Here is a 13,431-nt window from a genome sequence, read left to right as displayed (position 1 = left end):
TTGCTCCCTGGGAATCTGGTGGTGGCGGGAAAGAGGGTTTCCCGCGACTCAGATCCTCCCCAGGGTAGGCAACAAGGCTTGAAGGGAGCGAGAAATCCTCCCCGTAACTACTCTGGGCAGTGCATGGGGGGAGATCCAAGAATGGGGCAGTGGGGAGGAGAGAAAGAAACCTAAATGAATCCCCTACTCACATCTCCTTCACATTCAGATTCCGGGGCTGCAAGGATCTTTGGAGAGCCAGGAGAGCCAGCAGTCCCCAGGTGCCAGTGGTTGGAAGATCCCTTCTGAGACTGGCAGAGGAGAAGAAGCAGGAAGGGCCCCAGAACAGAGAAACTTCTGTAGAAAGTTAGCACACCCACCCCTCTCCTAGAAGAATGAAATATTCAGATAACAGATAATCAGAGTTGGAAGGGACCTTGTAGGTCATCTAGTCCAACCCCACCCAAGCAGGAGACCTACACACATTTCTGACAAATGGCAGTCCAATCTCTTCTTGAAAGTCTCAAGTGATGGCGCTCCCACAACTTCCAAGGGCAACTTCTGTTCCATGGGTTGATTGTTCTCAGTAGGAACATTCTAGGAAATATTAAAAAGGCAGAATAGAATATTTGCCTGGATGAGAAAAGGGGAAACATGTCTTTAAAGACAAAGCAGCTCCCTGCCCCACCATCCCCCGCACCAGGATGATGGGATCAGGGCATGATAGGATTAGCTATCTACCTGTAGGAAGTAAGCACCTACCGCTCTCCTAGAAAAATGAAATATCCCAGGAAATATTAAAAAGGCAGAATATTACCCCTAAAAAGAAAAGTAGAAACTCGCACACCCACCCACCTTTGCTAATGGGCCATTACTCAGGCCTGGGCCAGTGTATTTTACATAACAGACATCTACTCCAGGTAGAGCTATAATAGGAACTGCACAAAGCCCTTTCATTGCATCATCATCCAGTAAGGGTCAACCAAGCCCGGGACTCAGGACAGCCTACAGAGTTGCTCCTGCACAGCCCCATGGGAGCCTGACAACCAATCAGAATACAAACTCAAATTCAAATCCCAACAGAGAGCATAAAACCCAAGGACTCTCAGCATCTCTTCCCTTTTACACCCAGGAGTTCCCAGGCGTGTGATCCTGTGCTCCATTAAACCTCCTTTCCAAGCAACTTCCACGAATCCAGTGTCATTTTCCTCCCGCTTAGAACTGAACCCAGGATATTTCTTCCAACAATTTGGTACCCAGCAGATGGGACTCCCAAGTTAACTGGATTAATGGACTGGTCCAGATAAGCAGACCCTTGCTGGCAAGCTGACCCATTGAGTCTGTGGGTGAGTTTCCCTGGATCTTGGCCATTTGGAACAAAGGTTTTAAAAGGGGTCTTGAGTGCTGAGCTCAAAGGCTTCATGGAAAGAAGAGGAGTACCTCTAAATTTTAATTTTATAGCCCAGAAAAGCGTGGGAAATGTGTGTATGCCTTTGTGTGTGTGTGTGAGAGAGAGAGAGTGAGTGAGTAAGTAGATCTTTCTTCCTCTGTGTGTTCTACCAAGAGAGCTAGTATCAATTATATTACTGTTAATAACAATGATCACGCTATTAGTTTAACCAAGTTAATGTATCTTCCTTATATCACTTATCCTTTAATATATTTCCCTTTTTCTAGCTCCTGTGTTTGTCTGCTAGCCATTGATAAAATAAGTCCCAAGTTTAAAAAAAAACGTTTCTTCTTTTTCCTTAATTGTAAGCATTAGCTTATTCTAATCACATCTTCATTGGTTGGGATCTCTTCACTTTCCCTTTGTTGTGCAAATACTATTCTTGCTGCAATCAATACATGTAAAATCAGATACACATTACCTTTGTTATACCTGTCTGGTAGTATGCCCAACAAATATCTGTATGTTGTTTTATCATTTCTTTCAAGCCATGTATGTTTTTGTCCAATATTTTTTTTACTTTTTGACATGCCCACCACATATGATAGTATGAACCAGGTATGAATCCAGTGTCTTTTTCCCCACTTGGAACTGAACCCAGAAGGGTATTTCTTCCAACACTTCTTTTGGGTGCGGCTTTGCTCCGCATTAGGAGGGCTTCTCATTGAGTCCAATGCATCAAGAAAGAGACCAAGCCGGTTCAGTCTTGGATGAGCAGCCCCGAACACACGCTCAGGGAAGCTCTTTTATTGAACACACATTGTTAAACATCACAAAAGAGAGAGTTCAGTCTACTTTACATGTTAAAAGAGTGGGGGGTCTCAGTGGATACATTGTAGCACCCAATCACAGTGCTTAAGGGATACAAAGTAACCAATCCGCGCCTGCAGTCCAGCCAGTAGCCCAAGGTGGGCAGCATCCTTTTGTTCCTGATACCTGCTTTCGGCCTACGTGAGGTCTTGCAGGTATCGAAAACTCCTTTGCCTACGTGAGGCTTTGGCATATGCCCAGGCTGTTAGATATGGATTCGCTGCTGCATCTCCTCTGTTTTAGTTTTACGCAGAGGGATTTCTTCTGGTTCTTCGCTATAGCCTATACAGAAGCCCGTGCACATGTTCTCATCGGGGTCCTCTGAGGGTATAGCTTTGTACAGAGATTCTTTTTCCCAGAGGGCATTGACCTGTGCAATGGCGCGTTTTTCTGCTAGCAGTGACAGACTATTGGAGATGGTGCGAACAAAGATTGGTAATATACATGGAAGAATGACACACCCAGCAGCAATAATACCTATGAGCGCTACTATAGCTTGTAATCCTGGCAGTTTTGGGAGCCAGGAGCCAAAGATATTTTTGAGGTCCATACCTCGCCATACTTGATCCGGATTGTAGGTTAATTGTCACATCTCAGAGTTAACTGCGCTACGACTTTGCCAACCTTGTCAATTTGAAGACAGCAATTTGTGAGATTAAACCTTCCACATACCCCCCCTTCCTTGGCTAATAAATAATCCAAAGCCAAGAGATTTTGGTAGACAGCTGTGCGTAATTTGTCTGTAGCAGTTGGAAGAGGGTTTAGAGCCTTTATCTATTCGTTGACCTGCTAAATCTAAGACAGCTTGCAAACGAATGATTCTATTAAACAGGGATGCCTAGTTCCTGCTTCAGTGAGATTGGAAGGAGGAAGAAGGAAGGTCTTATCCATCCCAATACACATGACCCTTGCCAATCTGCTGGGAGGGATGGGTAGGCTAGGTTGCCGCAGATCCAGCCACATGTCATTGGGTGCAGTCCAGTTCTGGGAGGACGAAGTGTCCCTGAGATAAGGGAGGAGGGTTGTGTTGAATTTTGTGGGTGTGGTAGTAGCATTATCAGGTGCTGTCCAATTCCGGTAGGAGATGTCCCACGTACCTAAACAAAGGAGATGTCCTACCGGAATGGACCTGTTTCGGGAGAAGCAGTTTCTACCGATTAGATTGGTAGTAATTGTCCAGATAAGGGGGTCGGGGGCAGTTCTGGCTGTTATGTTTCCTATAGAAGACATGTTGTTGAACAGTGATGGCGAGGCTTCTAAGGCTTGCCATGGCCACTGTTCTCCTGTGGTGGTTCCCCGCAGACAAAGCAATTGGTTATTGCAAGTTGTTTTGCAATTTTTTCTGCCATGTCCATGAATAGGTTTTTTGCTATTATGCTGGTATCAGGGGCTTTATCTAACTTTCTTAAATTATTATACACCACCAGCCTAATGATGTTTCCTTACCCCTCATATATCACCTCTGTTTTTATAGTAATGTAAGTGTTTGGGTCTGCTCCTATGCCATCGATCCCTATACCATAGGTATCCATGGCGGGTGTTGTCTGGAGATAGTGATCTCTACCTTGTTGTCCTTGGTAGACCCTGATACTCGCTTTAAAATGTGACAGATGATTGCAGCCTGAGTACCCTCCCCAGTGTAATCACAGACACAAGACCAACCCGAGCATTCAATGGAGCCCCGCAAGGGATCCAATGATTAGGGTTTCCTACGGCCCAATTGATGGGCGTGGGACACAAATACTTATGATCATGAGCATATTTGGTTTTCCAATCATCTGACCCACAAGGATATCCCCCTGGTTTGGAACAAGCAATGCAAACATCAAAAGTTAAGACAATTGGGTCAGTACCATCCTTAAGCACAGTGGTGTGATTTAGGTAGTAAAGTTTTCCCTCCCCTTCAGGATCGGTCTGCCAGAGGCTTTTGGAAGTCCGCCCACAAAGTAACATTGAGGCGAACAGCCATCTTGGGGTCATAGCAAATAGTTTTTGAGTTCATTTTGCATAACTGATACATAGTCCCGTTATTCTGGCAAGTTTTCCCAGTAGAAAGGCATCTCTGTGGTTGCTGGGTATGGTAAATGAGAGTCAGTCGAGTGAAGCCTGCTTGTGTGGTTTTGGTCAAGCAGGGGGTGCAGTCATCTGGTTTGGTGGGTTTTTGTGATCTTTTAATCCTATGCAGCAAAGGGGGTTCTGAATATGAGTGTCAGGCTGATTCACAAATTGTCTGTGATGATGATGAGGTCTGAGGATTGTCCAGGAGCTGTAGGTGTTGCGCGTGGAATCATGGAGGCGTTGACCTGAACAATAGTAGGTGGTTGCAGTAGGATGGGATATGAGGAGTGTAGCTCGAGGGGGTTGTTCAAAGGTGTTGACCCGGAAAGAGGCGTTGCTGGAGATGTTAGGACCATGGCTGAGGAAGCGTTGACCATCTGAGATAAAGGGGAAAAATGTCCCAGGATGCAGTGCAGGTCAGCAGGAGGGGGTGTCTGGCGTGAAGTATGTTACTCTGGATGGAATGGAAACTTTGAGGCATGTGCAGCAAGGAGGAAGAGGAGGAGGAGGAGGGTCAGCGAAGCAGCAGGGCAGATCATGTTGATATGTCTGCAGCTGGTGGTTTTGCTACCTTGGGGTGGTATGGTCTGACGTGCCGTCCAGGAACCCACAGGACACGATCTGGAAGCTGGATAGCTGCGTAGCCGCGACCCCAGGTGAGGAGATCAGCAGGACCCTTCCAAGCAGGGTCTGGCAGTTGGCGGGAGTATACCTGTGGTTTGGGAGAATCGGGGGAGGAAAAGTGTCACTCCGCTGCTGTCGTGGCAGGGGTGTCAGAGAGATTGAGGAAATTAAGCGTATAAAGGCAAAGATTAAGGGTGTTTTGCATCGCCGGAGGCTAAGGGGTTTTTTCCTTTGGTCAGATGTCGTTCTAGCGCTGTCTTTAAAGTTAAATTGCTCTCTCTGCCAGGGCTTGTCCCTGGCTGTTGTGGGATCCCAAATTTGTGGGTGACCTGCCACTTAGAGCAAAATTCTGACATAGCTGCACTAGTGTATGCAGGACCATTGTCTGTTTTTATTTCGTTTGGGCATCCCAACGATGCAAAGGTGCGAATGCAGCGGTTAATGACATGTTTAGAGGCTTCTCCTCTCTGCGGGGTTGCCATTATGAACCCTGAATAAGTATCAATTGTGACATGCAGGTACTTCCAGGGGCAAATGGAGGAAACTGAGTAACGTCCATTTGCCATATTTCACAGGCTTTCAACCCACAGGGATTTACTCCTAAGGGGATGGAATTGGCTTGCTGACTGCAGGTGGGGCATTGCTGTCTGATGGCTGAGGCTTCTGCCATGGTAAGGTTAAAATGTTTCATGAGGGCTTTGGCATTTTGATGAAAGTAAGAATGGCTTTCCCAGGGAGTTAGGGGTGTGCGTGGTCATAATACCTGCAGCGCTTGATCAGCCACGTCATTGCCTTCCTGGAGAATTCCTGGGAAAGGCTGGTGGCTGCGAATGTGGGCTACAAAGAGAGGGTGTTGTCGTTGTAGCAACAAGCTGTTGCAGTGTAACAAAAAGAGAGAGAAGGTTCTTGTCAATAGCGGGAGAGAGGTAAGAGTCGTGGATGGTAGAGACTATTTGGGTAACATACAGGCTGTCCAAGATCAAGTTGAGGGGTTCGCTGAAATTTTGGAGGACTAGTATGGTTGCAGGAAGCTCAGCCCTTTGTGGTGAAGTCTGCACAGGGGTGGTTTTGGTGTGCCATGCTCCATTCTTTTGCCAAGCGCATGCCCTCGTTTCCTGCTGCCATCAGCAAATATAGTCAGGGCACTGACCAAAGGCTGTTTGCTGATGGGAGAGGAGAAGGAGATGGATAAGGTTCGAATGATCTGAAAACGTGGGTCAGCGGGTGGGTGGCAGGAGACTAGCCCAGGCCAGTTGGATAAGGCCAACTGAAGCTCCTGGGAATTTTGGAATAGAGGTTCCCAAATTTGCAGCGAGAAGGGGATAAAAAGTGTGGAGACATCTATCCCCATGAGTGCTTTTGTGCGGCTCCTGCCCTTTACGATTAATTGAGCCAATTGAGCTGTTTTGGAAGTGATGGAGCATCGGGCGTGTGGGAGAGATGGATCCACTCTAAGATGTGGAGCTTTTGGTCCTTTGGGTCACTGCCGCGGTCACGAGCCTTGGGGTGGCTAGAATGACCATATCTAGAGGAGTATTGGCAGCGGCCCTATCCACCCATATTCTACATGATGTTCTCTTCTATATGGGTCAGCACTTGAAGCTGAGGTTGCTGCAAGGATATTTTGTCAGCGGGCCCTTTTCCCCAAGTAAGGGCTTCAACAGTGGAGAGAGAGTGTCAGTGGTTAGTGACAGGAAAGGTCGGGCCCAATTAATGGTGCCCAGATATTGTTGAAGCTGAACCAGGGTAGGTTGAGGAGGCAGAGAGAGTGAGGGGAGTGAAGGATAGGCAGTAGTTGAGAGCATTTTATAGCCTAGATATGCATAGGGAGTCAGCACTTGTACCTTTTCAGGCGCTTATGCAAGCCTCCCTTTGCTTTGCGAGGATGGCTTTCAGGAAAGAGAACGAAGCAAACACTGTACCTGGGGGTCCAGGAGCAGCAACAAGGATGTCATCCATGTAATGATACACCAGAAATTGTGGATAGGCAGAACGATAGGGTAACAGGACCTTATTTACATAGTGCTGACACATGGTGGGGCTGTTGAGCATGCCCTGAGGTAGGACTTTCCATTGAAAGCGAGAGGAGGGAGAGGAGTTATTCAAGCGAGGCAGAGTTAAGGCGAACAAGGCGCGGTCAAGTTCATGCAGTGGGATAGAAAAAAAAACAATCCTTTAGGTCAACAACCATGAGATCAAATTTTTCAGGGATGATATTGGGATTTGGCAGGCCACATTGTAATGCCCCATTGGTTTTATAATCATGTTCAAGGCCCTCAAATCCTGTAGGAGCCTCCATTTCCCTGATTTTTTCTTTACAACAAAAATGGGGTGTTGTATGGGCTGACAGATGGTTCAACATGCCCTTTGACAATTTGGTCCTGGACAAGTGATTACAAGGCTTCTAATTTGTCTATAGTGAGGGGCCACTGATCCACCCAAACAGGCTCTGTGGTTTTAGTTGCAGCCGCAGTGGGGTTTCAGTGGAGGATGCCATTAGTCTACGATGAGTTTTGCATTAAGTTGAGACATGAGATCACGGCCCCACAGGTTAGTGTGTAGTGGAAGCACCAAGGGTTGGAGGTAGGCAGTGCGAGAGATGTCAGATGAACTCACCGGTAGCCAGTGTTTGCTACGGTGGGCATGCTGAACTCCTCCCACTCCCGAACGGCTGGGGCAGTTTCCAGGGGCCAATCGTCTGGCCACTCAGCCATTCGGATGACACTAACGTCAGCTCCAGTATCTAAGAGACCCGAAAAGACCTTATCATTGATTGTGAATTGTAATACAGGCCTGGCTCGCTCCATAGATTGATGGACAGCGAATGCCCAGGCATTTTCAGTTTTAACAGGTACTGGAACAGCAGTTGCCACTAGTTCTCCCTTGCTAAATTTTGTGGGAGTATTTCCAATTACCGCTATGGCAACTGAGGAAAAGTCATCGAATCTCTCAGAAATGGAGATGCAATAATTCCTTTGCCATGAGGTCCCGGATGGGATAAATTATGAGGGGCGTCATGGCAGGAGGGATGGTTTTCAGACACGTGGGGAGAAAGTACACAGTGCCTGGGATGTCAATTTCCATATCTTCAGAAGCAATTAATTGGAAAGATATGGTGTCAGCCTTTGGAGTGGGGCTGGCTGACTGCCCCCTCTAGTTTCCCTGCGGTTGGGGGTGCTGCTGCGACACTGGTTTGCCCAGTGGTACCCTTTTCTGCACCTTGGGCAAATTGTTTTTGGCTTGTTGTTGTTTTGTGGATTGTCCCTAGCCCTACATTGTGCTTTGAAGTGGCCTGGTTTCCCACAATTGAAGCAATTCCCAGCTGGCCTGTTTTGAGAATTTGCGTGCTGCAGGGCCATTGCCAGGTGTTCCATATTGTAGGAAACAGTCCCCACAATTCTACAAGCCTTTAGATAGTCCGAGAGGGAAGCCCCCCCTCGGGCAGCCAGAGGCTGCAGAATCCTTTTGCAATCATTTGCATTCTCAAAGGCTAATTTCAACAGAAGCTCTCTGCGGGCCTCTTCATTTGAAATTTGCCTCTGGACAGCCTTTTGGAGCTCCTCTATGAATTCGGCATAAGGCTGATGTGATCCCTGGGTAATTTTGGAAAAGGAGCCTATGGCCCCAGAGGCAGGATCATCGACCTTATCAAGGGCTTTGATAGCGATGATACTGACAAGGGCGAGAACTTGCTATGGGATCGCTGTCTGGGATGTTAAGTCAGCGAATTGGCCCATGCCAAAAATTTGATCTGCTCTTGAGCCACGATCGTGAGCAATTTTCTCAGCTTCAGCACGAAAGTCTGATTCCCACACAACGTACTGCGGTCCTGTCAGTATCATTCGGAAGAGGTCTTTCCAATCTTGGGGTAGCATAAAAAAGGAGGTGCTGATGGTGTTAATGAGACCTCTGACATACGGTGCCTGAATGCCATACATGGCCACAGCTTGTTTTAAATCTCTAATTAATTTCATGGATAAGGGCTCAAGCCTGGGCACCATATTCCCAGCTCCATCCCCCACATATTCTATGGGGCAGAGGGAGAGCTCCTCTAGGGTAAGAGAGCCCTCCTTGCGCCCCTGTGCCATGGCTTGTGCAACTGCTCCCATGGGTGTCTGATCCCCCACAGGATTTAATTTAGGAGGAACTGAGGGTTCAGGAGCTGTGGGGAAGAGGCTTCCAGTGGGAGAGCGTCTTTGGTTTTGGTCTCAGCAGCATAGGGAGGGGACCTCCCGCAGGGGGAGTGCCAGCGTTAGTCAGCGCTGAGCTCTGAACTTTTAAACATTCCATAATTACCCGCCAGGTGGTTAAAATCTTTGGCGGAGCCCTGGGAGTATCATGAAAAAAGTCACCCAAACGTTGCCATGTGGAGACTTTTAAGGACCCCTTTTCCAGATAAGCCGGACATTGCGTGTGGATGTACTTTAAAAGGGCTATGAGGTCCTTTTTAGTTGGAGCCGAGAGCTTTTTGCCCTGACTCCTAAGAATCAAAATTGAGCTCTTCGTTAATTCCCTTAATTCCTGCAGATGCACCATCTGCGCTTTAGAGAATTTCCCGCCCATACTCACCTGAAGGGAGGATTTCTCCTGGGGAGGGATCCGTGACACTAGACGGCGTCCCTGGGTTGCAACTGGTTCGTCCGGCCGGGTGAGATGGGAGGTTGAAGGCGGGCGGGTCCGCTTCTTTTCAGCAGATCACGTCGGGGTCACCAGATGCGGCTTTGCTCCGCATTAGGAGGGCTTCTCATTGAGTCCAATGCATCAAGAAAGAGACCAAGCCGGTTCAGTCTTGGATGAGCAGCCCCGAACACACGCTCAGGGAAGCTCTTTTATTGAACACACATTGTTAAACATCACAAAAGAGAGAGTTCAGTCTACTTTACATGTTAAAAGAGTGGGGGGTCTCAGTGGATACATTGTAGCACCCAATCACAGTGCTTAAGGGATACAAAGTAACCAATCCGCGCCTGCAGTCCAGCCAGTAGCCCAAGGTGGGCAGCATCATTTTGTTCCTGATACCTGCTTTCGGCCTACATGAGGTCTTGCAGGTATCGAAACTCCTTTGCCTACGTGAGGCTTTGGCATATGCCCAGGCTGTTAGATATGGATTCGCTGCTGCATTTGGGGAATACGGAGGGATCTTCACATGCTTGAATTCTTCCATTTCTCTCTTATGGAGTTTTGGAGATTAATAATCGAAGTAGATATTTAGGGAACCTCATTAGTGAAATTAGTCTTGCTTCCCTCCAAAGAGGATCTCACTTGGAGTGATTCTCTCATTGGTCTCATCCATCTTCACTGATGGACACAAGGGTTTTGTAGGCAGAAAATAACATCCAGATCCTCTTTTGTCCTGTCCTCTTAACTGCTCCTTTGCTTCTATTTCAGGTTCTGAGGTCCTTCCATGGATGGGGAGTAATTGGGTGGATCACACAGATCTTTCTCCTGATCTGTCTTTCAGAGGGATTCCCAAGGATAGAAGTCAAGGTGTGGATTCCTCACTAGGTAAGGGGAGACTCTTCCACTGGATTGGAGGTTTTCTAGAAAGATTCTAGTTATCCTTAATTATCTGTGTCTTCTTGTGTCTTAGTCGTTGGATTTAGTAGGTGACCCAATAGGAAAAATGATTCCTTCTTCAAGCTAGAAGACTTAGGGGCCACAAAAGAATTTCCTGCCTTCAGAGCATGCTTATTGTTTGCCTTTTGCAGAAGACCGACCCTTGTAGGGGCCATCTTGACTTGCATTCTGCCTCCTCCTCCATCCAGAGACGTTTCTTTGTTTTTGGCCTTCCTGAAGAGATAATTTTGACTAAATTCCTACACAGATCCCTGCTGGGCCATTTCCAACACCACCTGTCCTTGCAGGCATATTTCCTGGGTTGCTAGAATATCACCCATTTCTCTGGTTTTAAACTGCAGAGAGTGAGGGGGTGGAAGAGAATTTAGAGTGATTGAGGAAATGCTTTGGTCGCCAAACGCAGCATGTGGTGCATGTTATGTCCCTGGACCTTGAAGAAGTTCCCACCCAGGTCCGTTCTCGCTGCAGGGGCGGCTGCCCCTTCTCATTGGCTGGGTTTCCCCAGCAGCCTGCTATAAAAGCAGGCTGCTGGGTCCAGCCCTTTCGCTGTTCGCTGCGAGCCAGTTCCAGGCTGAGCAAGCACGTTCAGTCCTTGTAAATAAACCTTGTTGCACTAAGCCCTGGTTCAGCCTCTTATTTCCCATACTTAATACTGGCGACGAGGATGGGATGGCTACCAGAGGCAAGCTGCAACGCTGAATCACTAAAACGCTGATCCGCAGCCCAGAGAGAGCGATCAGCCAAAATAAGGGCAAACGCTGACCGCAACCCAGAGAGAGCGATCAGCCCGAAATGAGAACGAACGCTGAATCACTAAAACGCTGATCCGCAACCCAGAGAGAGAGCGATCAGCCAAAATAGAAAACGCTGATCGCAACCCAGAGAGAAAGCGATCAGCAAACAAGCTAGTGAAAGTGAGAAGCGCCTGTAGCCGCTTGTTAGCATAAGCTACAGAGGAAGTGTGGCGCTGAGCCGCAGCCGCCTGACGTGCGTTTAGGGCGCGAAATTCAAACAGCTGTCAGCTGAAGCACATTCAAATGCAACACAGCGTTGTATTAGGAAATCGCTAACGCCCACACAGGCGCGAATTTCAAAAGACGCTGCCAATGACCGTTGCAGTCTAAACACCTTCTGATCCCCAGAGAGAGAGAAGGGAATGCGAAACTTCCCCAGAGCTGAAGTCACTTGCCTAGCACAGGCACTAAACCTCTACTGCTACCCCAGAGAGAGAGAGCACTTGCCTAGCACAGGCACTAAACCTCTACTGCTACCCAGAGAGAAAGCATTTTCCCCAACAGGTTAACCAGTAGACCCACAACATGAACTCCAATCCAGCCTTCCCAGCGTTCAAGCCGGATGAGGAGAAGTGGAATCATACAAGAATCGGTTTAATCATTACATCGACGCCATCGGATTGGCTGATGCAGGGGAACACCGAAAGAAAGCATATTTCCTGACCTACTGTGGAGCCATCGTCTTCGATACAGCCACAGCTCTTGTGGCTCCACGTGAGTTAAAGAATGTCTCCTGGACAGAACTGTTAGAAATCCTTACTAACCACTATTCTCCTAGACCTTCACAGATTGCCAGACGCTTCACCTTCAGAATGAGGAAGCAGGGGGACAAAGAGAGCATCAATCAGTACATGGCTGCTCTCAGGACTGCAGCACTCCATTGTGGGTTTGGCAGCTATCTTGATGACATGCTCCTAGACCAGCTGGTCTGTGGGTCAAGGACCTGCACCTACAAAGACGGCTGCTCGCCAAAAAGACCTTAACCTCGCTCAAGCCATCGAGGTAGCCCTGGCAGAGGAGCTGGCATCTCATTCAGCCACCGAGATCCAAGGTCCTGTCACCAAGCAAACAGCAGTTCCCGTCCACTCAGAAGAGGTGGTCAACGAGGAAGACCCAAGTGACGAGGCCGACATTCACCGCCTCACAAACGCCAGGCGCCCGCAGGCAGGAACCAGACAAGATAACACCGGGCCATCCAAGCACATCACCCTGTGCCTTTCCTGTGGTGGACCTCACCTGAGGACCACATGCAAATTCAAAGGAGCCACTTGCAACAACTGCCATAAGAAGGGGCACATTGCAAGAGTATGCCAAGCCTCACACAACGTAGCACAAAGGGCATCTTCATTCGCACATGCCGGGCCCCAAAGGCAAGTATTAAACTGTCGCACACACCTCCGCGCTAATCACACTTGCTATTCTATTAGTAAAATCTCTCTTTCCGTCTTATTAGAAGGTAAACCTTTGCAACATGGAGGTTGACACGGGTCAGCGCTCTCCATTATTTCCTGGAACACCCTCAAGGAGCTTCAACCCAGCCTATCAAGAAACCGACTCCAGAAGTGCCAGCTTAGCCTAAAGGACTACCAGGGGAAGACCATTCCTGTAATCGGCAGAGGCAAGTTTTTGTTAATTTTAAAACCTTTAAGGGCCACCTACCTCTAGTGGTAGTGAGCGGCAACCTCCCTACACTTTTGGGACTTGATTGGTTTCCCCACCTCGGTTTAGGGCTAACAGGAGTCCATGCTACCTCAACCTCTGACACGGACTCCCTGTTTGCTGATTACTCAGGCGTATTCAGTGATGAGTTAGGGTGTTATAACGGCACCCCTATCTCATTTTCAGTCGATCCCCAGGCAGTCCCAATTCGGTTAAAACCTCGCAGAGTTCCATTCGCCATTCGGCCTAAATTAGACCTTGAATTAGATAAATTACTAAAACAAGGGATCCTGGAGCCTACAGACTTCGCCAAATGGGAGACGCCCATCGTCACACCCCTCAAAAAGATGGTAGCCTGAGAATTTGCTCAGACTACAAGACCACAATCAATAAATTCTTGCAAGTTAGCGCTTATCCAGTACCTGTCATTCAGCATTTATTACATACTTTTGAACCTGGCACCATCTTTGCCAAATTGGA

The 13,431-nt window shown here is 48.0% G+C and overlaps 3 protein-coding genes across 3 annotated transcripts in view; 2 read left to right on the top strand and 1 right to left on the bottom strand.

Moving 5' to 3' along the window:
* LOC113450362 (uncharacterized) overlaps positions 1-10,476 on the top strand; it is a 33,652-nt gene extending 23,176 nt beyond the window's left edge. The window contains exon 8 of the mRNA XM_087927638.1: positions 10,310-10,476. Coding sequence (XP_087783764.1) covers positions 10,310-10,476 — 167 coding nt within the window. The remainder of the gene's footprint in view (positions 1-10,309) is intronic.
* Positions 1-13,431, bottom strand: part of LOC113451924 (uncharacterized) — a 219,030-nt gene that overhangs the window by 69,781 nt on the left and 135,818 nt on the right.
* Positions 1-13,431, top strand: part of LOC113450365 (uncharacterized) — a 64,427-nt gene that overhangs the window by 33,203 nt on the left and 17,793 nt on the right. The gene's annotated exons all lie outside the window — the stretch shown is intronic.

The sequence above is a fragment of the Pseudonaja textilis genome, chromosome 2 (assembly GCF_049901715.1).
Source record: "Pseudonaja textilis isolate UNSWEBS1 chromosome 2, rPseTex1.2, whole genome shotgun sequence".
Classification (NCBI taxonomy): domain Eukaryota; kingdom Metazoa; phylum Chordata; class Lepidosauria; order Squamata; family Elapidae; genus Pseudonaja; species Pseudonaja textilis.
The sequence above is the reverse complement of the archived record's forward strand: the minus strand, read 5'-3'. Positions and strand labels throughout refer to the sequence as shown.